The sequence below is a fragment of the Eleutherodactylus coqui genome, chromosome 8 (genome assembly GCF_035609145.1).
Source record: "Eleutherodactylus coqui strain aEleCoq1 chromosome 8, aEleCoq1.hap1, whole genome shotgun sequence".
Classification (NCBI taxonomy): domain Eukaryota; kingdom Metazoa; phylum Chordata; class Amphibia; order Anura; family Eleutherodactylidae; genus Eleutherodactylus; species Eleutherodactylus coqui.
Genome location: NC_089844.1, coordinates 22,939,237 through 22,965,508, shown reverse-complemented (window position 1 = coordinate 22,965,508; position 26,272 = coordinate 22,939,237). Strand labels below are relative to the sequence as shown.

Here is a 26,272-nt window from a genome sequence, read left to right as displayed (position 1 = left end):
GCTTTAAGTAGTGCGGTTATATCATGATTTATACTCTAGTCCCCTCCAGAGCTGCAGTTACTAGTGTAGTTACGTCACACCCCTCCATATAATAAATAGCTACCCGACCGATCTACATAGGAATCACCCCCCAAATGATGAAGAAAGTGTCATCAACATCGGCACTAGGGAAAAATAACTCAGGCCGGAGACAATTCACTATTTATTCTCATTCTTCCATCAGGCGGTTTGTGGGACGTCTGTTCTCTGGGTGCAGCAGGAGACGCCCCAGGCCCGCTGCTCCGTAGGGGGCCGGTCACACGAGAGCAGACACACAGCTTGGAAGACAACATTCAGAAGAAGTAAGGCACCACTCATATACTGTACAGAGAACCCATCATCCTCCAGTCACTGCGCAAGCTGCATCCAGTCAGGTACAGATGTGCTTTATGACCAACACCTGACAGGAAGCAGCAGGAGGGGAGTCAATATTGTAGCGTGAACCCCCAACCCATCTAACCGCAGTTGCTCCCTGGGGGTCCAGAGGCAGCATCCCATCTAACCGCAGTCTCTCCCTGGGGGTCCAGAGGCAGCATGTGCAGGGAAGGGTTAAATCCTCATTTGTCAAACACAATGGAATATAAAAGCAGATTGTGGCGCATCCGGAGCGGGACTCTCCAACCGCAGCCAAGATGATTTCCTGATCCAGAGAGGCCAAGAAGGGCGGGAAGGGGGGGGGGGGGGGGAGGGGGGGGGGCTGCAGCAGCACATACACAGCGGCTAGGGGACCAGTCAGCGACAGGACGCTGGACAGGGGCAAAGTAATACTGGAGGAGGCGACAGAAGGTCTCTGTGTGTCCAAGCTGATCCTGAGTGCTGCAGTGTCCCAGCATAGAACATCAAAAACAACATATGGGGGGGAAGGGGGTGTTATAAAACAGGGGGCAGCTAAGACCCAACCCCTCTAGGGTGAAGAGAGCCTGTATACACCACTCCTGGGGGTCCGCTGTAGACATAGGTCCTGTCCCCAGTCCTCCAGTTCATAGTCCAGAGCTCCAGCTCTTCCACAGAGGGCGGTTATAGATCCAGCCGTCACCCTGCAAAAAGATACAGTGAATTACATGGGGTCTCTAGAGCGCGGTGCAGGGGTGAAAGGGGGTGAAACACGGAACATGAATCCGGGACTAGAGCATACAACCAGAGCTGCAAGACAATGGAAGACAAAAGGATCGGCCTCCTGCCCCGAAAAATACCCTCAACCCCAAATATAACCAGAACAGTCGCAACTGGACACCAGACCTTATGTGTGACATCCCTAAGGTCATTGTATAGAAAGGGAGCAACCCTAGGGTATACCTGGCTAGATAAGCATAATTTCCCCCAAAATTGCAAAGGCAAAAAATTAGCTTAATGGTTATACCCTCCCAAAAGAGAACGATATAAAATGATATACTTTATGGACATGTGTATGAATATATTAGTGGCTAAGGACAACTGCCCTCACAGTCTGACTATATTTAGTGAATTTATGGACTTTGTAAAGATTTAGTTTAGCCACCTATTCCACAATTTTAAGACAAGTCCGTTTGTCCGTTTTGAGCTCTTGTACGTCAATCAAGTATATAATTTTATATCATTCTCTTTTGGGAGAGTATAACCATTAGGCTATTTTTTGCCTTTGGCAATTTTTTGGAAATTGTCCCTAAGGATATGTCCAGAGGAACAGGTACACGCAGTAGCACAGAGTATTTCAGGAATGTGCAGCAAGTAACTGTTGCACTTACTCTCTGGAGTGAGGAGCGCTGGGCGGGGCACGGCCTAGATTTCTAAGGCTGTAGCACCGCAGACCTTGCCTCATATATACTATGTCTTACTGTAGTTAGAGCATGTCTTGTACTCCAGCCATATCCCATCCCGACTAAGACTGTACAGCTCTGGATATAACTGGAGGACACTGCATGATGGAACAATCAGAATTGTGACTGCAGTTTTAGCAGTGAGTGGAGCAGAGGATCAGTGCAAGGATTTACAGTCAGCCGGCATTACACGGAGATTATATCTGGATGTCACCTTTAGATCGATGACCCTGCACCTTGATGCTGGGGATGATCCAGACTTACCTCTTTGGAGAAATGCTTTGTTTCCCAGGGCGTCTCCGTCTCGGCGCGGTGCCTCTCCTCCGCCCTCTGTCGCTCCTCCAGCGCTCTCTTGTGCTCCGTGGCTTTCTCTATATTTTTCGTCATTAGGGCTTCTGTCACATGAGACCAGAGCCGCCTGCAGCACCAGAGACAAGAAAGGTATAACAGCAGCAGAACCTCATAAGAGCGGATCCTCTAGGGTAAAACGCGGTGTGTACCGCGCAGGGGGTGGAGCTTCACTACCATGCACTGCTTTTGGGACAGAACACTAGAACTTCTCACCAATTCTTATATATATTGTATGTGCAGTCGCCATAACAGTACATACATAACAGGTGACACACTTTCGCTATTCTCTTACCCCAATCTCCTCACCGCCACGGAAATATTATGCTGGCTCTAGAGTTTCCATGGTAACATAACAAAAAATAAATAAAAAAATCAAACAAAAAAACCCAAAACAAAACCCACTAGCAAGCAATACATTTTTTGTCATGTGAACATCATTCATAAAACATTTAAGAGAGTGGAGGTCACATGATAGTCCATGGGGTGCGGTTACCATGACAACCTCAGAGCAAGCACAAGACTTTATTTTCACCGTTTTATGCTCTGCGTCCCCCATGCAGCTCCTCACCTGGACTCGAAGGGTCCCTGCTTCTCTACCGGTCGCACCCTCTTCCTCGTCACCGGAAGCTTCGTCAGATCCACGTTTCTTGTGTCTCCGTTGCTGGATGTGAACTCCAGGATGCTGTTCCACTCGCCCTGAATCTTACACACCACCGTGTTTGTCACGTTGTGCTTCACCTCGCCGGTCACCCTGAAGAATAAAGCAGACGGGTCACCTGTAAGACACCGGGCGCTGCTACCCGCGACGGAAGCAACTGACCTCATTCATTTCTGGGCAGCTTTATAAATGCTCTAGCGAGAAGGATACCAGAAACCGCACCACATAGCCCAGCATCCTCCAGAAACCACAACACTCATCCATTCTTCAGTCCTTGTCATTTCCTATTGGTGTTTTTATCCTTGTGTGAATCCTAATGGCACCATCCCATCGACTTGCTTTCCCCCTGCACCGCTCATCTCTGCCCTCTGATCTCAGACAAACATCCTCCATAACATGAACCCCCTCTCCCGTATTCAGGGCTTCTCCTGAGCTGCACCGGTTCTCTGGAACGCCTTAACCAAGACAATCAGGGTTATAAGTGTGTCCTAAAATCACCCGTTTACCCCTCCTCTACATTCTGCCTCATAACCTGATTACAGTATCCCCCACACCTCATATCTATGCATACAGAGAGTGGCTCATACAGCTTTATGTATACTACCCCATTTATATACAGGATGACCGTCCATTGTACAGAACAAGCACTGCTACCTCGTGCCCCCTTACCTCCTCATAGACTGTAAGCTCTTGTGTCATCCCTATCTCCTCATAGATTGTAAGGGGTTGTGTGCAGGACCCTCACCCTATTGTCTGAATTGTGAATTACGTGTAAATGGGCCATAACAAGGTAACTATTATCGCTCAAACAAACAAATGTGAGTGATAATCGTTCAGTGTAAATGCACAAAAATCTCTCACTATTCAGCTTAAAACCTTGTTGGCTCGCTGACTTCTCGTTCCGTGTAAACGCTACCTGCTCAGTGCGTCATATAGGATGAGAAGCGCTGAGCGAGAAGTCCGCGTGCCAGCAGCAAGACTTTACATGTAAACGCTCGGCACGAGCGCCGATGACCTTAGCGGTGACGTCAGCCCGTGTAAAACCTGTGATGTACCTTCTGTTTCATACGGCTCTGTGGAATATGGCCGCACGAGATGAAGCCTATCATTATGAAAACCTACAATAATATAAAACTCCACAAGGCATCCAGAATAACCCCCCCCATCCCTCCACCTGGTCCCCGCGCAGACCTCTCACCTGTGCAACTTTCCTCCATAGAAAGGCTTTGTGTGAAAGGTGATGGCTGCGGAATAGCCCGTCTTGAGGCAGTTCACATTCACTTTCCCTCCTAGCTCCACCCACGGTACGGTGAGGATGGAGCGGGCGTAGGCGCAGGGCAGCGTGAAGGTGTACTCCTCGTCATACTCCAGGAGGTGCAGGACGCCTGGGAACAGAACATAACACTGAGAACGGTGCTAAAAAGGAAAGTAGAGCCCCCCCCCCCCCCCCCAAAGAAACGGAAGTGTCTGAGAGTGTGCGGCTCCGACCCCGGGGATCCCAGGACGTAATATTCTAGAGCAGGACAATAGTGATCCTCATAAGACTTAACTACCTCCTTACCCCCAGAGTAATCATGTTGAACTTCTATCAAGGCAGGCTGGGAGGGTTTCAGACTACTGTAGACCAAGTCATATGAATCCTCAACCTCTGCGTACCCAACAGCCAAATAATGAGACAGCCGGGGGAAGGGGGGGGGGGGGCAGTCACTTAATTTGTGGAGAACTTCTGTTACATTACTTATGTACTGATTCTGAGTTACATCCTGTATTATACTCCAGAGCTGCGCTCACTATTCTGCTGCTGGAGTGACTGTGTAAATACATTACTTATCATGTACTGCTCCTGAGTTACATCCTGTATTATACTCCAGAGCTGCACTCACTATTCTGCTGGTGGAGTCACTGTGCACATACATTACTTATCCTGTATTGCTCCTGAGTTACATCCTGTATTATACTCCAGAGCTGCACTCACTATTCTGCTGGTGGAGTCACTGTATACATACATTACTTATCCTGTACTGATCCTGAGTTACATCCTGTATTATACTCCAGAGCTGCACTCACTATTCTGCTGGTGGAGTCACTGTGTACATACCTTACTTATCCTGTACTGATCCTGAGTTACATCCTGTATTATACTCCAGAGCTGCACTCACTATTCTGCTGGTGGAGTCACTGTGTACATACATTACTTATCCTGTACTGATCCTGAGTTACATCCTATATTATACCCCAGAGCTGCACTCACTGTTCTGCTGGTGGAGTCACTGTGTACATACATTACTTATCCTGTACTGATCCTGAGTTACATCCTATATTATACCCCAGAGCTGCACTCACTATTCTGCTGGTGGAGTCACTGTGTACATACATTACTTATCCTGCACTGCCCCTGAGTTACCGGTATATACTGTATTATAGTCCAGAGCTGCACTTACTATTCTGGTAAGAGTCACCTTTACACCAGATAGTGTACAATCACTTGATGTAGGAACATGTAACTGCCCCCGTTGTAGGAGCCCAGCTAAGTGGTTATAGCGGTGTCTGCCCATAAGCTTGCTGACTGTTCCCAATGACAATCTATAGAAGGGTAATCGCTCCCTCTATACTGGGGTTCAGGCACATTAAACTTGCTTTATTGCTATAGTGACACACAGATTTGCTCAGACATCCTGAACCCCTCGCAGATAGTTAGGCGTCAATCACCTTCTCCGACCATAGTGACTCCGATGGACATCCCCATGAACTTGCTCTTGGTCCACACATGGGCGTTGACGCACATTTTGCGCTCCGGACACTCCGCGTAAAATCCTGAGACTGGAGGGTGGTGAGAAACCTGCTCAGCCACAAACCTGACCGTGTAGCAGTCCTTCTTGTCTGTGGTGTCCTCCTGAGGTGGTGTCTGATCTTGTGAGGTCTCTGAGGTTTGGGGGGCCTGAACATGATCCTTGGGGACCCTCCACGAGCAGTGAAAGGTCTCCCCGATGATTGGGTTATATGGCTTCTTGGCCAAGGCGCCCTTGCGTCCTTCGTGGAAGGAGGTCAGGTAATATTCCACAAACCTCAGCATGCGCGCTTCTGGGGTGGACCCCCCACTGATGGACAGGAAGAGGTCCGGGTGGGACAGGAAGTCTGCGTACATCTCCAGGAGCGAGCGCTTCTCCAGTATGAAGGTGGGAAGGACGACCTGAAAAACAAGCAGAGGGGTTGACGGGAGGAATGGCGCTGCCTGATACACTGTAACGGAATATCAGGAGAAGGGAGACTACTGCTGCTAAGGAGTGTCTAGACTGATACATTGTAACAATCCAGCTGTTTGAGCAGCACTGGGTCAGGATTGGCTGTAAGGGTATGGGTGTAAAACAGAAAAAAATAAATCTTATGTCTATAGTGCCAACTTATTTCGCAGCGCTTTCAGGTAATTTATTTCCCCCCAGCAAGCTGGGTGCTCATTTACCGACCTTAGAAGGATGGATGGCTGAGTCAACCTTCAGCCGGCTACCTGAACTAAGCAGGGATGCAACCTTAGGTCACGAGCAAGAGCTTAGGACTGTATTTCTGCTGCATTAACACTCTGCGCCACACGGGGCTCTGATGTTTCAACTCATTGACAGCAAGCAAAGATCTTGAAAATAGTGAGAAATTTTCTCCGTTGCCATGTACATTCTTGCAGATCGGCTTGAGAGCCGGAGGCTACAGGGGGTCTTCACTGGGGAAGGGGAGTCAGATGTGAAGAGCACATATGTAGGAACTCTGCTGGCTGGAAGGCAACGTACACCTACCCGAGTGAGGTCCATGCCGAGCTTCAGCTGCGACAGGAGGTGCAGGATGACGCTGCGCTGCTCCTCCACTGCCCCCAGATCATCCTCCGTCAGCTCACACGAATCCTCCAGCTCCTCCTCGGAGTCTATATCTACCGGGTCCTGTGAGGGTCAGAAGAGATGCAGAAGTGAGCGATGCGGGAAGGTGCAGGAAGGACTGCGGGCCCTCTAAGAGACAGACGGGGGGAGGGGGGGGAAAGCATTTTTCGTTGCAGCAGCTTTCTGAGGCTCGTCCTATGTCTGTGAAAATGCTGCATATTTCATGGACCAAAACTGAATACGCCCGTGTTTTTAGCTAAGATACTGATGCACTATCCGTAATATCAGAACAGTGGGGGTGCACCGTTTGAAGTGGCTGAGGCGCTCAGGTGAGCACAATGCCCTCTGTATTGTTTACCAGACACAGCGCTGAACATAGTATAGTGGATTTACCTGGCTTGGCAGTCTCATATCCACCATGGCCTCTTCAAAACAGCTTGGCAAGGGTCCACTGTGTCCGATCCACTATTATGATAGAGATCACCTACCTTAATACCTTAACGACTGCCCATACGTCTTTTGATGGTGGTCATTAAGGCCTCCCTCACGCAGGGCGTTTTGTACAGCGTTTAGCGCTGCCTTTTCAGCCCAGCGCTAAACGCTGTACAAGGCTCCTATTCATTTCAATGGAGCTGAAAACGCAGCGCCTTCCAACGCTGCGCTTTGACAGCGATGCATGTTCTATTTTGGGGGGTTTTCAGCCTGGCGTCGCCCATTGAAAAGAATGGGAAGCGGTTTCAGCACTGCTGAAAACGCGGCAACACTTGGTGCCGCGTTAACCACTCACCGATTTTCGGGGGGAGGGCTTGCAATAGAAGCCCTACCCCGAAAATCAGTCCCAGCTAGGCTAGATAGAGAAAAAAAGAAAGTAATACTCACCTAGCTGCTGCCGTCCGGGTCACGGCCGCTGGTCTCTGCCGCTGATCCGGGCTTCCCCTGCACTTACAGGTCTCTTGCCGTAGGCCAGGTTTGAGAACCCCGCCTCCAGCAATAGAGTGCTGTGATTGGTTGTCGGCGCTGGCTCGATGCCCAATCACAGCCTTCATTGACTGTCTCAGCCAATCAGAGCTTGCCGCCGCTGATTGGCTAAGACAGTCAATGAAGGGCTGTGATTGGGCATCGAGCGCGCCGACAACCAATCACAGCACTCTATTGCTGGAGGCGGGGTTCTCAAACCTGGCCTACGGCAATAGACTTGGGAGTGCAGGGGAAGCCTGGATCAGCGACAGTGACGAGCGGCCGCGACCCGGACTGCAGCGGCTAGGTGAGTATTGCTTCCCTTTTTTTTTTTTTTTTTTTTCAGCATCCTTGGCTGCGTTTTCAGCTCGGCTGAAAACACAGCCAAAGCGTTGGCATAAAGTATGCCAGCGCTGCTGAAACAGGGTGGAATCTGCAGCAAACGCAGGGTTGAAAAACGCTGCGTTTCTGCAAATGCCCTGTGTGAGGGAGGCCTAAGAGGCTTTATTCTGCAGCGCCATCTTTTGATGGTGCTGCATTAGAAGTCCGGTGTGGGTGGAAGTGGGTGCTTGGTTGTCAGATGACAGCCAGGCACTTGCTCTAACACCAGGGCCCGAAGAAATCTTAGATCCCCGGTGTTTACTCCTTTACAGGCAGTGGTCAGTGCGACCGTGGCATGGTAAAACGCTGACAGACGAAGGGGGCTCCCTCTGTCGCTGATCAGATGCCCAAAATGTGATCGCAGGGTCCCAATGCGTTGCTAGGTCACCAGAGGTTTGAATGCGGCGACACAACAGCAAGTCTTTAAAAAAAAAAAAAAAAAAGAAGTGTTGTGCAAAGATAGCAGAAGACACAGACAAAAAACCCACCGTATAATCTTGGTATCGCCAGGATCGGGCCGCAGACGAACGCCATCACATTATTTATTTTGAACACTGAATGCCGTAAAAATAGCAGAATTTCTTTTTTCCCCCTAAAAACATTATATGTTCCAAAAATGCTGCCATTAGAAAATACAATTTGTCCCGCAAAAAAAGAGCCCTCATGGAGGAATTAAAAAGTGATGGCGCCTGGAGAGAGGCCATGAAAAAAATTAAGGCACAAACCGGCTTGGTCACTAAGGGGTTAAGAGATCGTCAGTCCCTTCCGTCCTGAAAAACCCCTTTGTTTTAGTTTTTTTTTTTTTTTGTGGTTGCCATATCCCCTGCAGAACACACGAGGCGCCTTTAGGTTGTGGATTGCAGGGGAGGTTTTTATTTCTCTTTGCTACTTTTGCGCAATAATTTCACTTCAAGGAGAAAAATCTATTTATTTATGTCATCGCACTCAGTCGGATCCGTTTACGGGTTCCATCCATGTTGCCGTCTGGGGATTTGTTTTAACCCCTTAGTATTTTCATCTCCACTTTTCAAGAGCGATAACCTTTTTTCTCTGTCATCATGACTACATATTTCTCTTTTATTTTTTTTTACATTTTCTTATGTTTCTGTGGGGGACTTGAACCTACAATTCTATGATCACACTAATAACACACTGCAATACAGAAGTCTTGCAGTGTATTATCGCTTCTCATAGCAATTACAGGCCATGACAGACCTGAACGCCTGACCATGGCATCAGAGGGCCGATGACATCACAGAGGGAACGCCCTTCTGTCAACTCTTTACATGAAGCAAATCAATATTGATTGCGGCATGCAAGGAGTTAACAGCAGGGATCAGTGCGCTCTCTGATCCCTGCTCTTGTAGCGGGAGGCCAGCTGTCAGACACAGACGCCTACCGCTGTGGATGGCGTGGGCTCAACATCTGAGCCTGCACCATCTACAAGCCCATTCATTGCTTACCATGCATGTTAACCTCTTGATGACCTACAATGTAACTGTAGGTCACATGGGGAGCGTTTAGCAGGGCTTCATAGGCGGCTGGTAAAATTACAGTATATTATCCAAGCGATCAGATGATCATAAGTTCCAGAAGTCTTCTATGAGGGGACAGAAAGAAAACGGGAAAGAAGTTTGAGGACTCACACGGGCGTATAATACGCAGTGAACAGGAAATACACAAGTACATGCATATTTGCCACATATGTTAAATCCCCATAGACTACATTGGTGCAGAATACACATAAAATAGGACATGCTGCATTTGTTTTTCACGCGCATGAAAAAAAGAAAACACATGTGAGTGGCCCAATAGAAATCAAGGGGCTTTAAGCACTGCGTAATATGCAGACGGCAGGATTAAAGCCAAAAGTTTTTGTTTTTTTTAAATAAAGTTGAAAAACCTACCTTTTCTCGGTACACACAGAAAAAAAAAATGTAATTGGTACTGTCACATCCATAGAAGTCTGAACCAGCGCATTATCTATCCTGCATGATGATCATAAAAAAAGGGACAGGATTTTCTTTTAGCATTCCATCGCCCAAAAGGACAAAAATGTTGTCTACGCCCAAAAACGGTACAATTAAAGAAAACTACAACTCACCCCACAAAAAAACGAGCCCTCACACGGCCCGTGAGCAGAACAAGTTGTACAGGTCTCAGAATACGGCGACATGAAGGGTTTTAATTTAATCAATCGGTATTGCCACAATTGTAGCGACCCGCAGAATGCAGTGAACAAGTCCCAAAAAAAAGTCATAATAAAGAAAAAAAAGCTGTTTCAGCCATTTAGAAACTTTTTTTTAAGTTTTCCAATACTTTATATGGTCCCATATGGTACAAAACTACAAGTTATCTCACAAACCACAAGCCCGCAGACAGCGAATGTCACAGACGAATAAAGTTATGGATTTTGGAATCCGGGATTGAAAATACACTAAAACATCAGGTCGTTACTATGGCGATTCCATATAATTTTCTTCTTGCAAACTAAAACCTCGGCAGGCGTTAGTCCTCGTGACGCGCCGACTCCTTGCATTTCTAGCGGAGCCACTGTGCCGTAAATTAGAAGGGAATCTGTTATCCGCCGTAAGAGTAACAAACGGATGTGCGGCGCTTATACGAATACGTGGGCAAAAAAAAGAAAACCACAACCCGGTGCCAGTGATTTCACGCCTACACCCGCACGCATCATGCACATTCACTGTGTTTTCACACGATCCCATTGACTTCAGTAGGCATTTTTTTTTTCACACGCATGAAACCCCAATGCAAACGTAATACGGAGGATAAACAGATCTGTGTGAATGAGCCCTAAAAGAAGATCTGTCTGCTACCCTGAGCAACCAATGGCAGTACAGCTTTCATCTTACCTCAGCAATAAAAGGATTGAAAGCTGTGCTGCAATTGGTTGCTAGGGGCAACAAAGGTTTTCTTTTAAAGCATTTCCGCTACGTGTAAAAATACTGCAAAGTTTGCAGAAAATGCGCCATCGGTGCAGAATGGGACTACAAATCAGCCGACTTCAGCATGCACAGCGCCCCCCTTGATCCAAACTCTTTGCACCGTCGGCGCTTCCCTTACCCGGCAGCCCCTAGTGAGCGCAGCGCCGCTGGTCAGGAAATATGGACATGGCATCAGCTGACAGCCGCGCTGCGCTCACCAGGGGCCGCCGGGTGCCTTGTGGAAAAGCTATGGATTTTGCTCTGCCGACCCGCAGCAGTGCTGCTGTGTAAACACTTTTTACACCAGTGTGGTGCCGGCCTGTAGTGTAGATGATGGGAGTCCGGGGAGCTGTGCCTAATACTGACCTGCTCCTCCGACCCTGCGGCGTCCCCTGGCCAAGTCCGCGTGTCCACAGCCAGCGCAACTCTTTCCAGAAGGCTCTGCGCGCCCGCAGGGGAGGAAGGAAGATGCCGCACCGACTTCTGAAAAGAGTCACGCTGCTGTGCCGACGACGGTTTCTCCGGGGGACACAGAGTACGAGAAGCAGCGCCCCGGACCCCACGCCATCTAAACCAGAAGCACCATAAGCTGGCGGCAGGTCGGGGTACATATTGTACAACTTTTTGATGACTTTTCTGCTTTGTGAGATCACCCTGCAGGTTAAATAATGGGATAATTTAGTGGTTCGTGTCGCGGCGACAACTACGTGCACGTTTTTTTCTGACACCATAACGCGTTGTTTTTGAGCACCGGGCGCATCTAGTCCGGACGGCTTACATCCAATGATGATCGCTCAAAATTCATTCAAACAGCTGAAGTGAGCGATAATCATTATGGGTGAAAGCAAAACTATCACTCACTTGTCGTTAGCGGACTTTTCTGTCAGCTTTAAGGAGCTCGTTAGCGCTCGCTGGCTGGTTGTGCTGTCTGAAAGCTCCCTGCACAGCGCTTACCATAGGAAGCGGGGAGCGAGAAGCCTGCGAGCGGCTGGCAAGTCTTTCACGAGTCTCTGCATGAGCGCTAACGACCTTAGCGGTGACGCCAGCATTCGTGCAGTGACTGAAGAGACCGTCAGGCCATGTAAAAGGCGCTTTTAGTGATATGTACTGTGACTCCAGCCGGGACTTACTGGTGTACTATATGGCAGCTGTGGGAACCATTACTGAGCCTCGGCCATCTAACTAACCACCTACAGGATGCGATCGTACAATCTGCAAAGTTAAAGGGGTTTCTGTAAAAACTTTTTTGTTTTTACAGGGCTTAAAATCAACTAAAATTGGGCCCTCACCTGTCCTGGCGGCTCCCTGCCCAGCGCTGCAGTCCCACTGCCCGCCACACAGACCCCGGAAGAAGCAGCGAGTGGTGATTTTTCTTTAGCTGCGGAAACCCGATTGGCTGAGCAGCCACATGTGAGCAGCATGCGACCGCCCGCCGCTTCTTCTGGGTTGCAGCGCTGGATAGGGAGCCGCCAGGACAAGTGAGAATTACATTTTTTTAGATCCCACAAAACCCCTTTAAATTGACGGGGTCCAAGATAACATTGACCCCGAGTGTTGCAGCAGGAAGTTGCCTGTAAACCGCACCACTGCATGACCATATGCATCTCCACGATGTAAAATGGACTCCTAATATTAGACTTCGTGTCTCAATTCCTCATCACTTTCAAGACCTCTGCTTGCTGTCAGTAAATATAAACATTTTAGTTTAAGAGCAGAGGCTGAAAACTTGTCCTGCTCACAACTGAGGGTTTGTTACAATATATCAGTGCAGACAATTCTCTGTGAGGCAAACACATCAGCGGCAGAACTCTCTCCTGTCCTGATAGTTTGTTACAGTGGATCAGTGCAGGTAACAATATGTATCAGTCTGGAGTCCAGGACGTTTACAGGCTTCTCGCATGAGCGTATGGTTATTGCGTATTACCAATCTCCTATGTTGCGGCTCACACGAACCGTGCAAAGTGCGCACATAGCATGTTCTATCGTGGTGCGTATACACGCCAAGATAGTGCATGTGGATTAGCGGCACGCAGCAGGTCTACGTCATCACCCGCAGCTAATTACGGCCGTGTGAGCCCATCTTACCTCACTGGAGGCCTGTCCAGGCTGTAACAAACCCTCAGCTGTGAGAAGTATTAGGTCAGGATAGGTGCTCAGACTCTAAATAAACTTCCCCAGCAAGCAGAGATGGTGAAAAACTGAAGCACAAAGTCAGGATGATTACACTGTAGGTTACACAGCTCTATGCAAGTTCTGCCAGGTGATCGCAATGGCGCAGGCGATGGGTAAATAAGAATGACCAGAGTACAATTAAGAGGGGTCACCATGTTCAGCGGTTGCATATTTTGGGGATCCCAGAAATCAGCTGCTAATTTTTTTTATTATGAAAAACCCATTAAATGCCAATCGATCACAACCCGCTGAACCCATAAATGTCTGATCAGTGACCTCACACGGCCGCAAAGTCTATGAAGAGAGATGGAAATCAATGAGGGGTGCCCAGCTCCTTCCATCACCATCAGAGACTTGCCGCTGATCTCCCTTCTCATCTTACATTTAGGGGACCCCTTGTATCTCAATCTAGGGGGTCCCTAAGTGATTAACAGTCCGTCCTGAACAGTCAGCATTACAGTCTACGGAGCCGATTTGCCACTAGCAGCAGCCTGCCCCGACCACCAGCAGAAGGGGTATGGGCTCACGTCTACGGGCAGCAGAGCCCCGGCCCCCACATACTGCTGGGGTCACAGCTAAAGACGGAGGCGGCGTTCATCTCGTTACGTACCACGTTCCTGCAGCATTACTCCCAGGCGGGCATCACCTCAGACATGGGAGGGTACAGACAGGCGGGCGGCGTGGTGGCGCTTACCCTGCTCAGCTGGCTGCTCTCAGGGTCCCCCTGCGTCTCTATCAGCAGGTCCTGCTCCTTACTCTCCTCCACCGGGAATCGGGGGGCCTCTCCATTCTCCAGGTGCTCCGACAGGAGGCTCTTTGGTTCCAACCAGTTTATCGTCACTCCTGTAGGAAAAGGAATTTTGCACTTAGAGCTGCTCATAATCCAGGCCGGGCGCAGAGAAATGTCCTACAGTATGCAGGGATCACGTGACATGACGGCCGGGATCTGCGCCCTAATAATCCGGGGAGCGCAGGAGGATGTGCTGCTTCTCAGAGCGGCTCGGAGTGATCTCTGGCTCACAGGACAATACCCGGAGTTATTACCGCGCTGCATGGGATTACCTGTCCAGATACTGCGAGAACCTGATACCGAGGGGTAAGGTGACACCGGAGGAGCGAGGCTGCAGGTCGGGAACACACGCTGGAAAGTTGTATGGCTGCAGGTGGAGGACATGAGCCCAACATGGTGGTCAAGGACACAGCCGGGAACAGTGCCAAGAGGCAGGGGCGGCACAGCCGGACATCACATGGAAGCCATGCCCGGGGCAGAGCAAGAAGATAGGACACAGCAGGGGGGCAATAGACAGCTATCAAATGGTCAGGTCAAAGAGGAAGACAGGACACAGCAGGGAGGCAATAGACCGCCATTAAATGGCTGGGTCAAAGAGGAAGACAGGTCGGGCACAGGACTCAGGGACAGCGGGGGCACAGTTAGGCATCATATGGAAGCCATGCCCAGTGCAAGAAGGAAGACTGAACTCTACTGGGCACAGACTGACATCACATGAAAGCCATACTCAGGGCAAGAAGGAAGACAGGACAGTCAGGAACTGTGGCAGAGGCGGCACAGCTGGACATCACATGGGAGCCATGCTCAGAGCAAAAGTAAAGGAAGTCAGGATATAGCTGGGCACACAACACAGAAGGTACAGATCCCGGGGCAGAGGAGGACAAACAGCCATCAAATGGAAGTCACGCTCAGGGCAAAGAGGAAGACAGAACAAAGCCAGACACAGTGCCCATGGGTGAAGGGGGCACAGCTGGACATCACATTAGAGCCATGCTTAGGGCAAAGAAACAGATAGGACGACAGAACACAGATGGGTACAGGAGCCTGGATCAGAGGTAGCATGGCACATGAGCCACACATGTTGATTTAGCACATGAAGTGCCCGCGACTGCCAGGCTGCAGGGCTACAATAGGGCAAATGTTTCAATATTGTTTTTGCAGTAGGTACAACAGAAACCAGTGGGTGGCGCAGAGAACTTGATATGGTTGGCCCCGAACAGATCATGGACTCGAGCTGCTATGCCATGTAGCATTCTGGTGACCAACATACACAAGCAATGAAACTGGCAGACGGTGCACCAAAAAGATACATGCAACGGGCACGACAGATCGGGAGTAATCCCATATTACACGCACTTCACTAATGGCATATGGGGGCACAAAAGTGGCGCACGTCTTTAAACACATTAATTCACCGCATGCCATCTAAATTTTTTGCCGCATTTTGCTTCCTTAATATATACAGAGCCGGCACGCTGGTGATGGGCAGTGCAGGGCATAGATGATAGAGCAGGGTCCCAATGACAATCTGCGGTACCAGGGTGAGGGGTCTGGAGCATTTCTCATGCGGCTGTGACCTGTTCTCACCCCGAGCTCCGGTTACAGTCAGGCGGCTGTGAGCTCCTGGGATTAATTATTCACACATCCCATTCTTGTGGTTGAGGCCTCGGAGCTGCAGCCGCCCCCGTTAACAATTCATGATGGAGCTCACTGCAAATATTAGCAGAACCTCATTATTAATCTTCGTCAAGCGGCATATATATATATTTCGTTATGATGCATATCGTCAGTATGACAAATCCTAAACGGGCCGTAGATGTAACTGTTGCCGGCAGCAACGCATGCAGGATCAGCCGCGTGATACGATTACGTCACTGCGGAGTAGCAACTGTAAGCCACCAATGCCGCTTAAATCCACAGGCTAGAAGGATCTGGTAGGTTGCAACCCGATCCACCTGATCGTTCTTCCACAAGGCCGGACATCAGGACACCCATCAGCAGCCCTGTCTATGGCCAGCGCTGGACTCGCCCTGGGGGTCTGTGAAGAACGTTTGGGGTTACTCACCCAAGGGCAGGCTGTGCTTCTGCAGGGCTGTGTGCTGCTGGTACAACATGTGGAAACAGTCGTTCAGGCAGTTCATGGTCGCCAAAGATGTGGCCTTCAGCATGAGCAGGTCCTGGTCCAGGGAGCTGAAGTGGCCGCTGGAGGGGAGGCCCTCTATGCTGCGCATTAACTCCCTCTGCTGACTCTCCGCCCGGGTCATCATCTAAGGATAAAGAAGGCGACACATCAGTAGGGCCACAGCAAAAGTTGAGAGAATGTGTGGCCATTGTGAGAGAAGCATCAGTAAGGGCCATAAACAGAGTATTAGCAACATACAGAACCGCTGTCACCAAATTCCGTTAAACAGGGAGAAATGGCACAACATGCTGCGCTACTTCATCCTGTGAAATGCCGGAAGCCCACCTGGAAACCAAATGGACCCCGTTATTGTAAAGTAGGGTCCATTCAGCACCATTCAGTTCCGACACAATATGAATCTATGTATCCACTGTGTGCCGTATTCCTGATCCCGTAATGGAGCAAATAAATGGAAACCAGAAACACCAATGTCAACAAGCCCTTATGTACTGCTCCTGGGTTACATCCTGTATTATACTCCAGAGCTGCACTCCCTATTCTACTGGTGGAGTCACTGTGTACATACATTACTTATCCTGTACTGATCCTGAGTTACATCCTGTATTATACTCCAGAGCTGCACTCCCTATTCTGCTGGTGGAGTCACTGTGTACATACATTACTTATCCTGTACTGATCCTGAGTTACATCCTGTATTATACTCCAGAGCTGCACTCACTATTCTGCTGGTGGAGTCACTGTGTACAAACATTACTTATCCTGCACTGATCCTGAGTTACATCCTGTATTATACTCCAGAGCTGCACTCACTATTCTGCTGGTGGAGTCACTGTGTACATACATTAGTTATTTTGTATTATACTCCAGAGCTGCACTCCCGGCCATTCCCATATACACATCACATGTGGATTATCCTTCGACCCATATACTTCCCATGTCAGTGAGGGCTCTATAGGCCGCTGTCACCCTGCTATCACCTCGCTGCCACATACATTTCTAGGTCAGTATGTGGCGTGTCTGGTTACGGGATCACTCAGCGTGCCGCGGTGAATCAGTCCCATCACTTCTACATTACACATTTTCCGTGCACTTTGTAAAGTATCCCACAGGCGAGATACTGTGTCCGGCGACAGAGAGAGAAGGTCTCAGCTCCTGCAGGTAACATCAGAGCAATGCTGCGGACTTTTTAGCCAATAACATCATCGGAAGTTGCCGATTTGTCAAGTGATTGACTAAAAGCTGCAGCCGGGCTCAGGACCCGCACACAGATGGACCCTCTGCCGCTCTTCTCGTGTGGGGCCACAAATCTTCCCCGTTTATCAGGCGGCCTCATAGGGACTGAATGTGGGAAGGGTTTTCGTTTTATATGATTTCTGACTTTTGCTTTTGCAGCTGCTACCTGACATTGAGTGCTGCTGCACTGCTCTTCCCATCCACAACTTCCAGTTAATCCCTTAGGGCTCTTTCACACGAGCGGATATACAGTAACTGCGTTTTTACGCCTGCTCCATATAAGCGCCTGAATGGGCGTTTCTCCGCGATCACGGCTAGCGTTTTCTCATCCATTCACGCGACCGTGAGCGTCGTTTCTAGTGAAAAAAATACGCTGCACCCCGGAAAGCCCTCACTCTGCCTTCCAGCGCCGATACAGAGGCACCTGTAAGCTTTTCGCAGCATTGGCCGCTGCAAAACTGCCTCCCCCTCCCTTTTTTCCCCTGCTCTCATAGGAGTCTATGGGACCCGCCGGCGTATATTGGCCAAAACAGTTCCAGAACGATCTTTTTGGCCACCGTATATACGCTGGATGTATTTCGGCTGCTTATGTTCCATCTTTCACGGTGCTGACGTATTTACGAGCCATATAACCGCCAATGTGAATGAATGCATTGGGAGCCATGGTAGTGTATATACGCCCGGGCGTGTAAACGCGGCATATATGCACTTGTGGGAATAAAGCATTAGTGGCATATTTTGGACCCAAGGATGCAACGATTTTTGGGGCTTTTCATCTCTACTCTTGAGTGGAGAGCCGTAGTTTTTATTGGTACCATTTTTGGGGGCACATAGAATATACAGCGGAGCTTATTAATAGTTTGGTGGAGCAGGGAGGGAAGAAAATATCAATTCTGCCATTTATTTTATTTTTTTTACAGCGTTAATCAAACAGCATAGATGACCATTTTTCCTGCGGATCGGTCTGATTACGACAATTACATTATATTTTAGGTTTTCCTACTGCTGCACAATGAAAACCTTTTTTTAAGAAAATATTCATTTATTTTAGAATCCCTGCATTAAAAGTCTGATAACTATTTTTCATCAGCGGAGCTCTGTGAGGAGCCGTACAGATGACTTTGTTGATCACTTTTATAACTTTTTTTAGGAGGCAAATAGAGAAAAAAAGTATTTTGGCTCTTATGTACAGTGTTTGTTGTGCAGGATAAGAAGTGCTTCCAATTCGCTGCACGGGTCATAATGAATGTAACAAAACCAAATATTGATTTTGTTAAAAAATTCAATAAAGAGGCAACAGTGCGGTTTTACCATTTATTTAATTTTTTTCTTTTTTTTTGTCCCTGTAGGGAACCTATCAGTGCAATCTTGAGATTGCAGGTTCGATACACTGCAGTACTTCCATACTGCAATGCATTATCGCTAATCATAGTGTTCACAGGCCATGGCAGACCCGGACGCCATTGTCCACCATTATACGGCAGAGGGCCAGTTACATCATAGAGAGCTAATGAAGTCATAAAGGAGTCCCTTCCTCTGTGAACCTTTTATATGCCACGATCAATCCCTGTAAGGGCTAGCAGCAGGGATTGGTGTTCTCACCAACCCCCGATGTTTTAACAGGAGGTCAGCTGTCAGTCACAACCGACTCCTGCTGCGGATGGCAGGGGTGCGGCTTTTGAACCTAGACCCAAGGGCAGGCTTCCTTAATATATACAGAGCTGTATAGGTATATATAGGTTGTATATCTATGCCCATTCACAGGAACTGCCTCCCAGTCAGGGCGTACATTTATGCCCTGGGGCAGGAAAGCGTTAATGAGGTTTTCCCATGACAGAGAATTTTAGCCAATCAACTTGATAACCATCAACATGTGAGGGTCCCAGCAGTCAGACCACCACTGATCCCAGGATATCTGCTGCTCAGTCCACAGTTGATGACTGTTTCCATACCTCCCACAGAAATTAATGGCGGCTGCTATCCACTTACCTCTCTAACTTCTCCCAGGTGATCCGGCTGTAACATCTGGGCTTTCCTGCCAGTTGGCACTGCGCGGTGGTGGCCAATGTTGAAGAATGATGATGCATTTTGGCTGGGCCGACGCTGGCAGCCAGGTGAGCTGCCACTGCCCTGCGATGCCAGAGAGAAGCTGCGAGACTTCAACGGAGGATTGTTCTGCAGAGAGAAGCGCGCAGTATATGAGAACGGAGCGTCCGCATTACTGACCCGGGCTTTAACCCCGCCAACGCCTCACCTTGCCGATGGCTTCAGTGTGGTGCTGCGTGCAGATCTGCAGACGGCTCACCCAGTGCTGTCGCTCTTTGGTGTCTGAAGCTAATGGGGACATAATGCAATCACAGCTATTTACTAACGCACAATACAGGATGACGTGCAGGGTGCGCTCAGAGGATATACAGACACTGGGCGGCTGCATTCAGGTTAACCCCTCACCTCTCAGTTTGTACAGCTCTCCACTAGCAGCATTGACTGTGAATGTGTGAGAGTCTTCATCGCTTGGGGAGATGACGGCCCCGGCTAGCTGCACCGTGCCCCTCGGCTTCTGGTTCTTTGACTGCTCATTAACAAAATATTCCAGCAGCCCGGCTTCATTGTTCAGGACGAAAAACCTGAAAATAGGGAGAGAAAAATCAAATTGTGAACTGATCAACATGGTAGCGCTATCTGGAGGTGTAATGTGGCGCAACCTGGTGGTGAAATGGACTAATTACATGTTCTCATTGCATTTGACGGAGTGGGCACCATAACCCTATATGCCTATACGGTCAGCCCCACTCACATACGATGCATCACCGGTTCCTTGCGGCGGTTTTCTGTGTGGAATTTGATGTGCATGAAATCTGTACTGCATGTCGTTTCGGGGTACACCAATACCTCATTGCTTTCTCTTCTGCAGGAATATTAGGACACTGTGTGGATTTTGGGGTGCACCGAATCTGAACTACACCCTATGGGCTGGCATACATTGGGGAGTACCAATACCGCATTGCATTCTTCTGCAAACGTTTTGGACCTTGTGTGGATCTCAGGGGGGACTGAATCTGCGCTCCGATGTGGATTTTGGGGTGGGCACTGACACCACATTGCATTTTTCTGCAGAGTTTTGAGAGGTTGTGTGCATTTTGGGGTGCACCGATACTACAAGGCATTCTTATGCAGCAATACTGGGACGCTGTATGGATTTTGGGGTGCATGGAATCTGTGCTATTTTGCTGCTGCGCCCCGTAAGTTAGTGTAGATTTAGGGGGTCCACCAATACTGCATTGCATTCTTCAGCAGCATGTTAGGATGTTGTGTGGATTTCGGGGTGCGCTGTGATGCAGCTATGCCCCGTGGGTCGCTGGGGATTTCTGGGACGGGCAGGGGCACCGACATCACAATTCATTGTTGGGACATTGAGAGGATCATCTAATGATACAAATCCCGGAATATTTGGTGTCGCGGTTTCTTTGCACACATTTTGCAGATTTCATCCGCTTCAATGAAACAGTAAAACATCCCTGACCGTGCGCATAAAAACACGAGCGGATCTACAAGGCGGGCTGGCCTCAGCGATATCCCCCACCTACCTGAACTGCCAGCCGGTGACCAGGTTGGTGTACTTCATCAGATAGCCGCAGATGTTCTCCATGTGGTCGCTGTTGGGGAGAGCAGAGGACACGTTAGTCACATGACGCATCAGGTCTTCTCCCTGCAGCGAGACCCTCTTGTACGCAGGAAGGATTGGGGGGAGCGACAGACCACTGAACTGCTGCATCAATATGAAGCTTACATGTGTCCCATGGAAAGTGTCATCTCCACCTACACATCGCACCCCGGCACCGTCACCCTGGCCACCCATGACCAAAGATGAACCGTCGGCTGCCATCACCTCAGCGCAGAGTGCGCACTACTTGACGTCCAGACATCAGTCAGGTCAAAGGATCCAGATGTCACCAGGAGTGACACCCGTCCCCCCACCCCTCAGACTTGCAGCGTCACCTCTGCAACATTCTAACAGACACGGGCAGAGATGGCGCCCCATACAACCGGCTTAACCCAAAGTGTGCTGGAGAAAAATGTGACTAACTGAAGAGATGCCGGACTTTTCTAAACAGATTTGTTGCACCTTTGCCCGCCGATGCGCCAAGAATTCAAATCTGTACCAGCTATGAGCGTAATTTACACCAACTTCTGGCACAATTTATGTTTATTCTGCTTGTCTGTGGGAGGCCACACCCCCTCCTGGTAACCACACCCACTTTAAAAAAAGAGGCAAGGGAAGCATAAAAAAAAAAAGTCGTAAAAGTAGTGCACGCCATAGTTTGCAGATTTTGGGTGCCAGAAGACGACTGTACATCAGTTAGTAAATTTTCCCCTTTCGTTACAGTTAATCACTGTTTGCAAGATCTCTGCTTGCTGTCAAGAAGCGGGAACCTCCACATTGTTTACAGTGTAACTCATTTACATATTTATTTTTTTATGTACAGAATAGGCGATCCTAAGCATTTTTACAATATGTTTTATTAAAGGGGTTGTCCCGCGCCGAAACGGGTTTTTTTTTTTTTCAACCCCCCCCCCGTTCGGCGCGAGACAACCCCGATGCAGGGAAGTAAAGAAAGTTTACCGGAGCGCTTACCTTAATCCCCGCGCTCCGGTGACTTCAATACTTACCGCTGAAGATGGCCGCCGGGATCCTCTGTCTCCGTGGACCGCAGCTCTTCTGTGCGGTCCATTGCCGATTCCAGCCTCCTGATTGGCTGGAATCGGCACGTGACGGGGCGGAGCTACACGGAGCCGCTCTCTGGCACGAGCGGCTCCATAGAAGACTGCAGAAGACCCGGACTGCGCAAGCGCGGCTAATTTGGCCATCGGAGGGCGAAAATTAGTCGGCAACCATGGAGACGAGGACGCTAGCAACGGAGCAGGTAAGTAAAAAACTTTTGATAACTTCTGTATGGCTCATAATTAATGCACAATGTATATTACAAAGTGCATTATTATGGCCATACAGAAGTGTATAGACCCACTTGGTGCCGCGGGACAACCCCTTTAAGTTATTCTGTACACTTTTCCTACAAAACCCCTCTTCTGCTATACAGCCAGGTGAAGTCATTGCAAGGGAATTTCCGTATCTACCTCATCACACAGCAGGGGGCACTATAGAGCAGGCTTCAAGTGTTAGAATGGAACCAGCAGTGTCTGCAGCAGCTCTATAGAGAACAGTGCAGGCGCAGCTGGAGCGCCCCCTAGGTGAATAAGGATTTCCCTAGCAACTTCCTAACACAGTACAGCAGAAGGGGTGGGGGAGGGGGGTACAGAATGCGCTGATAAAACATAGTGCAGAAATGCTTCAAATCCTTTATTCTGTACATTTAAGACTATGTAAATGAGAGTAACACCAAGTTCCCCAACTAGTCCCGGTCCCTGCTATTTGTTCCAACGGTATCCAGTCTGGACAGTCCTCTGTGAGCTGTGGCAGGACTTCTCAATGTATCTAAGCCAGCAGTGACATCGCAGCGCTGCACCCATCAGGCACTCATTGTGTATCCTGCGGCGCTTCAGTTCGCATGCCCCTGGGGCGCATGCTCCCATTTAGTGGTTCGTGCCACAGATCAGCAGCAGATTGCACCCTGTACTCGGCGGCGGATCAGCAGCGCAGCTCACATCGGAATCCGGACCAGCGCCGCAGATTCTGGGTTTTCTGCATGTGTACCCCGAGGGCTCGCTCACACGGGATATCTGCACTGCATATTACGCATCTAGTTTTTGCAGGCCTATTGATTTAATGGGTTTCGTTACCTGTGCGCATTTATTCCCGCGATATTTGAGCACGTACAATACGCGCCATCTCCTATTTTATGGTGCGGATTACACACAACAGGACATTAAAGTGAACGGTCCGGCGCAAATCCATCGTGAATACGCAGAAATAACTGTATTTGCCCAACAAATCAATGGGCCCTACTGTATACTTATTTGCGTGCACAAAAAAAACGTAAGAGCGGGCAAAGTACGGAGGCGAACGAGACTGGGTCTTATAAATACACGGCATGAACGAGCGCTTAATCTTTTATTATATGACTCTACGATGTTTTGTTCTCGCGGAGCAGCTGATACAAAGTTTCCTGCGAACTCCAGAACATTCCGGAGATCGGCACATTCACTTCCCCAACACGAGGAGTCAAATATTAACCCTGTGATGGCCCGGCTCCCGGGGGTCACACACCGGACATCCAGTTCCCGAACTATGGAAATAGGGGCCAATCAATGTCAGCGGCACGTGGTCATGTGACTGGATCGCTATCTTGGCGACCATCAGGCCCCTCCCACATCTGCACTTTGTATCTCCAGGGTGGCTATAAAAATGCACAAGTCTTACGGCTCCGTCACACGAGCGCGGGGGGGCATCTGCGCACGGTACGGGGCTTCTCTGCCTGCCTATCAGCATATTTTACAGCACTTTTTTACGCCCGCAGGGCATTTTTATTTGCGCACAAACGATGCGCAGCGCTTGAAATGGCTTCTTTAGTCCGAGTTCCAGATGTGTTATTTTTCCAGCGGATTTACGCAGCGTATCACGCATTTCCTTGACTTCTATGGGGCTATTTGTTGCGCAAAATGCGTAGAAAAGTAGAGCATGCTACATTCGCACACAAAATACGGAAATGTGAACGAACCCAGTGACATAATGGCTTCTGTTCTCTGCATATTACATCTGTACGCTTTCCGTGCGCAAATATGCCCGTGTGAAGGAGTTCTTAACCGTGACGGTGTGGTGCGGAGCATGGACTGTGGTAGATTTCAGCTTCCGATTGGTCACATGGCCTTCCCCCATGGCAGTTTTGGCAATAGGTTGTGGCATACAGCGCCACGCCACCGTCTGGTCACGCCGCTGCAGCTAGATGATGCAGTGAATCAATTGGGCGAGCGGCGGTGCACCTATAGGAGACGGTCACCCCCGGGCCCAAAAGTCCTTTTGCCATATAAGAGGACCCCCCTTACAATAAATGATACGTGGTAGGAGGGGCTCTAGGTAGTCACACCCCCTGATACTGAGCCTTCACTTCCCTGCAGTGCTAGGACTCACATGACTCTATGCCCTCCTGGATTGATATGTAAGCATCTTAAAGGGCCGGAGTCCCGTCTCCTGTAAACAACGCTTTACTGTTTTTCTGCAACTTTCTGGTAGACTTCATTTCAATTCTTCACCGGATTCAAGATTTCTGCTTGCTGCCAGTGAATGGAAATATTCTTGGTAACATCCAGAGGCTCTCCTGTCCTAATCCTTCTCACAGCTGCAGGTTTGTTACAATGTAACTGGTAGACAATCCCCTGTGAGGTAAGCATCAGTAATCGGCTCCTGTCCTGATAGTTTGTTACATTGTATCAATCTGGAGTTCAGGATGTTTATATCACAGAGGATTGCTGGACTGGATACAAATGTAACAACCCCTCAGCTGTGAGACGGTCAGGACGGGTTTTCAGTCTCTTAGGTTTCCTTTCACTAACAAGCAGAATTTTGAAAACAGTGGAGGATGAAATGATCCTAGAAGTCGCGGCGGGCGAGGAGGGGGTCAGTGGGGACAAAGCACAACTACACCCCCTGCTGCGCGGCCCACGGCTACGGAGAGGAAAGCGTGCGGATGTTCTGCAGTGAAAAAATGTGCGCCACTTCCGCTACGAATATAATCATAAGGCGGAATTCACTGCAGAAAAGCGCGTCAAAATCTGCATGTTTGGCGCGGAGCCGCAGAATCTGACAGAGAGCAAAAGCCAAGCACAGAATCCCATTGCGGAATATTGCGTTTCTGCATCGGGAAGGGGTACGTCATTTCCAACGTGGAAATACGCCTTACCGCATCAGAATCGCATTACGTTTTTAGAGGCGGAATTACCCGTCCGCGCGTGGGGGGGGGGGGGGGGGGAGTATTCTTGCGGCACGCACATTGTACCGTCAGCGCTCGCTGCCATTTTTTACGCTTCCGGAAACTTCCCAACTTGTAAATTTTGGTCCAGGATTACAGATCAAAATAGGAATCCGCTGATCGACTCTCCTGGCCCGCGGGGCCGGCCGTACTCAGTCAGTTAGAAATACGGACAGACAGACGCGCGAAGAACCCGGACTCAATGGATGTATTTAACATAGGAGCAAAAGAAAACAAAGACGACCCCAAGATGAGAGGCAACGAGCCTCGGGCTGTAAGGCAGCGCTCGTCTCCTGGGGGCAGTAGTTGCCCAACCGCCGCTATGTCCTCGCACACCTCCAGGGGGGGTAATAACAGGTAACACCGTGGGGGTACTGACCTGTACTGCCACACCTTACTGCTGACCCCTCGATGCGGCGGCCGGTGGTTGTGGGGGCTTGGGCTCAGGTCCAGCTTCCCATCACTATCAGAGACCCTCATAGTTGGAGGGTCACCCTGCATCCTGACGGCACTGTGATGTCTCGCTGGAGCAGTCAGATGTCAGAGCTCTTTGGTGAGCAGTCTCTCTTAGAAGGTGGCTTTCTCTCCGGAGCTGTCTCTTTCACAAGTGTCAGATGTGTCTACGGAGCAGGTCTCTCTCTTAGATGTCTGATGCCTCCCTGGAGCAGTCTGTAACTCAGATGTCATGTCTCCATGGGGCGGTCTCTCTCCAGACTTTGGATGTCTCCTAGCTGTCACTGTCGCAGTCTCTTAGAGGCTGCTGGTCTCTGGGGACAGCCCTGTATGTACACACGTGGGTGCTGTGGCCCCTGTCTGTTACACAATGGTGTGTATATACAGCAGAGCCTGCAGGTGACAGCCGGCTGTGGGAGGCGGTGCGGCTGTACAGGGGCTCCCGGCGGGGTGTGCGGACGTACGGGAAGCTGCCGCCCTCAGTCACCGCCTCTCAGACGCCGACCCCGTTCTCTCCATGTCGCCTCCGCAGCCTTCCCTGGCAGGGCGAGAAACCTTCCGTCACT

General features: G+C 49.5%; 1 protein-coding gene across 1 annotated transcript; it reads right to left on the bottom strand.

Moving 5' to 3' along the window:
• Positions 1-716: 716 nt before the first annotated feature.
• On the bottom strand, positions 717-26,272 carry OSBPL11 (oxysterol binding protein like 11). Its single transcript, XM_066575289.1, has 13 exons — positions 25,633-26,272; positions 20,916-20,984; positions 19,780-19,955; positions 19,583-19,662; positions 19,318-19,503; positions 16,018-16,219; positions 13,857-14,005; positions 6,630-6,770; positions 5,554-6,034; positions 4,043-4,229; positions 2,755-2,937; positions 2,100-2,253; positions 717-1,076 (listed from the first exon to the last, which is right to left on the bottom strand). Exons 1-13 carry the CDS (start codon positions 25,752-25,754, stop codon positions 1,020-1,022), a joined length of 2,187 nt encoding a protein of 728 aa, XP_066431386.1. The 5' UTR covers positions 25,755-26,272; the 3' UTR covers positions 717-1,019.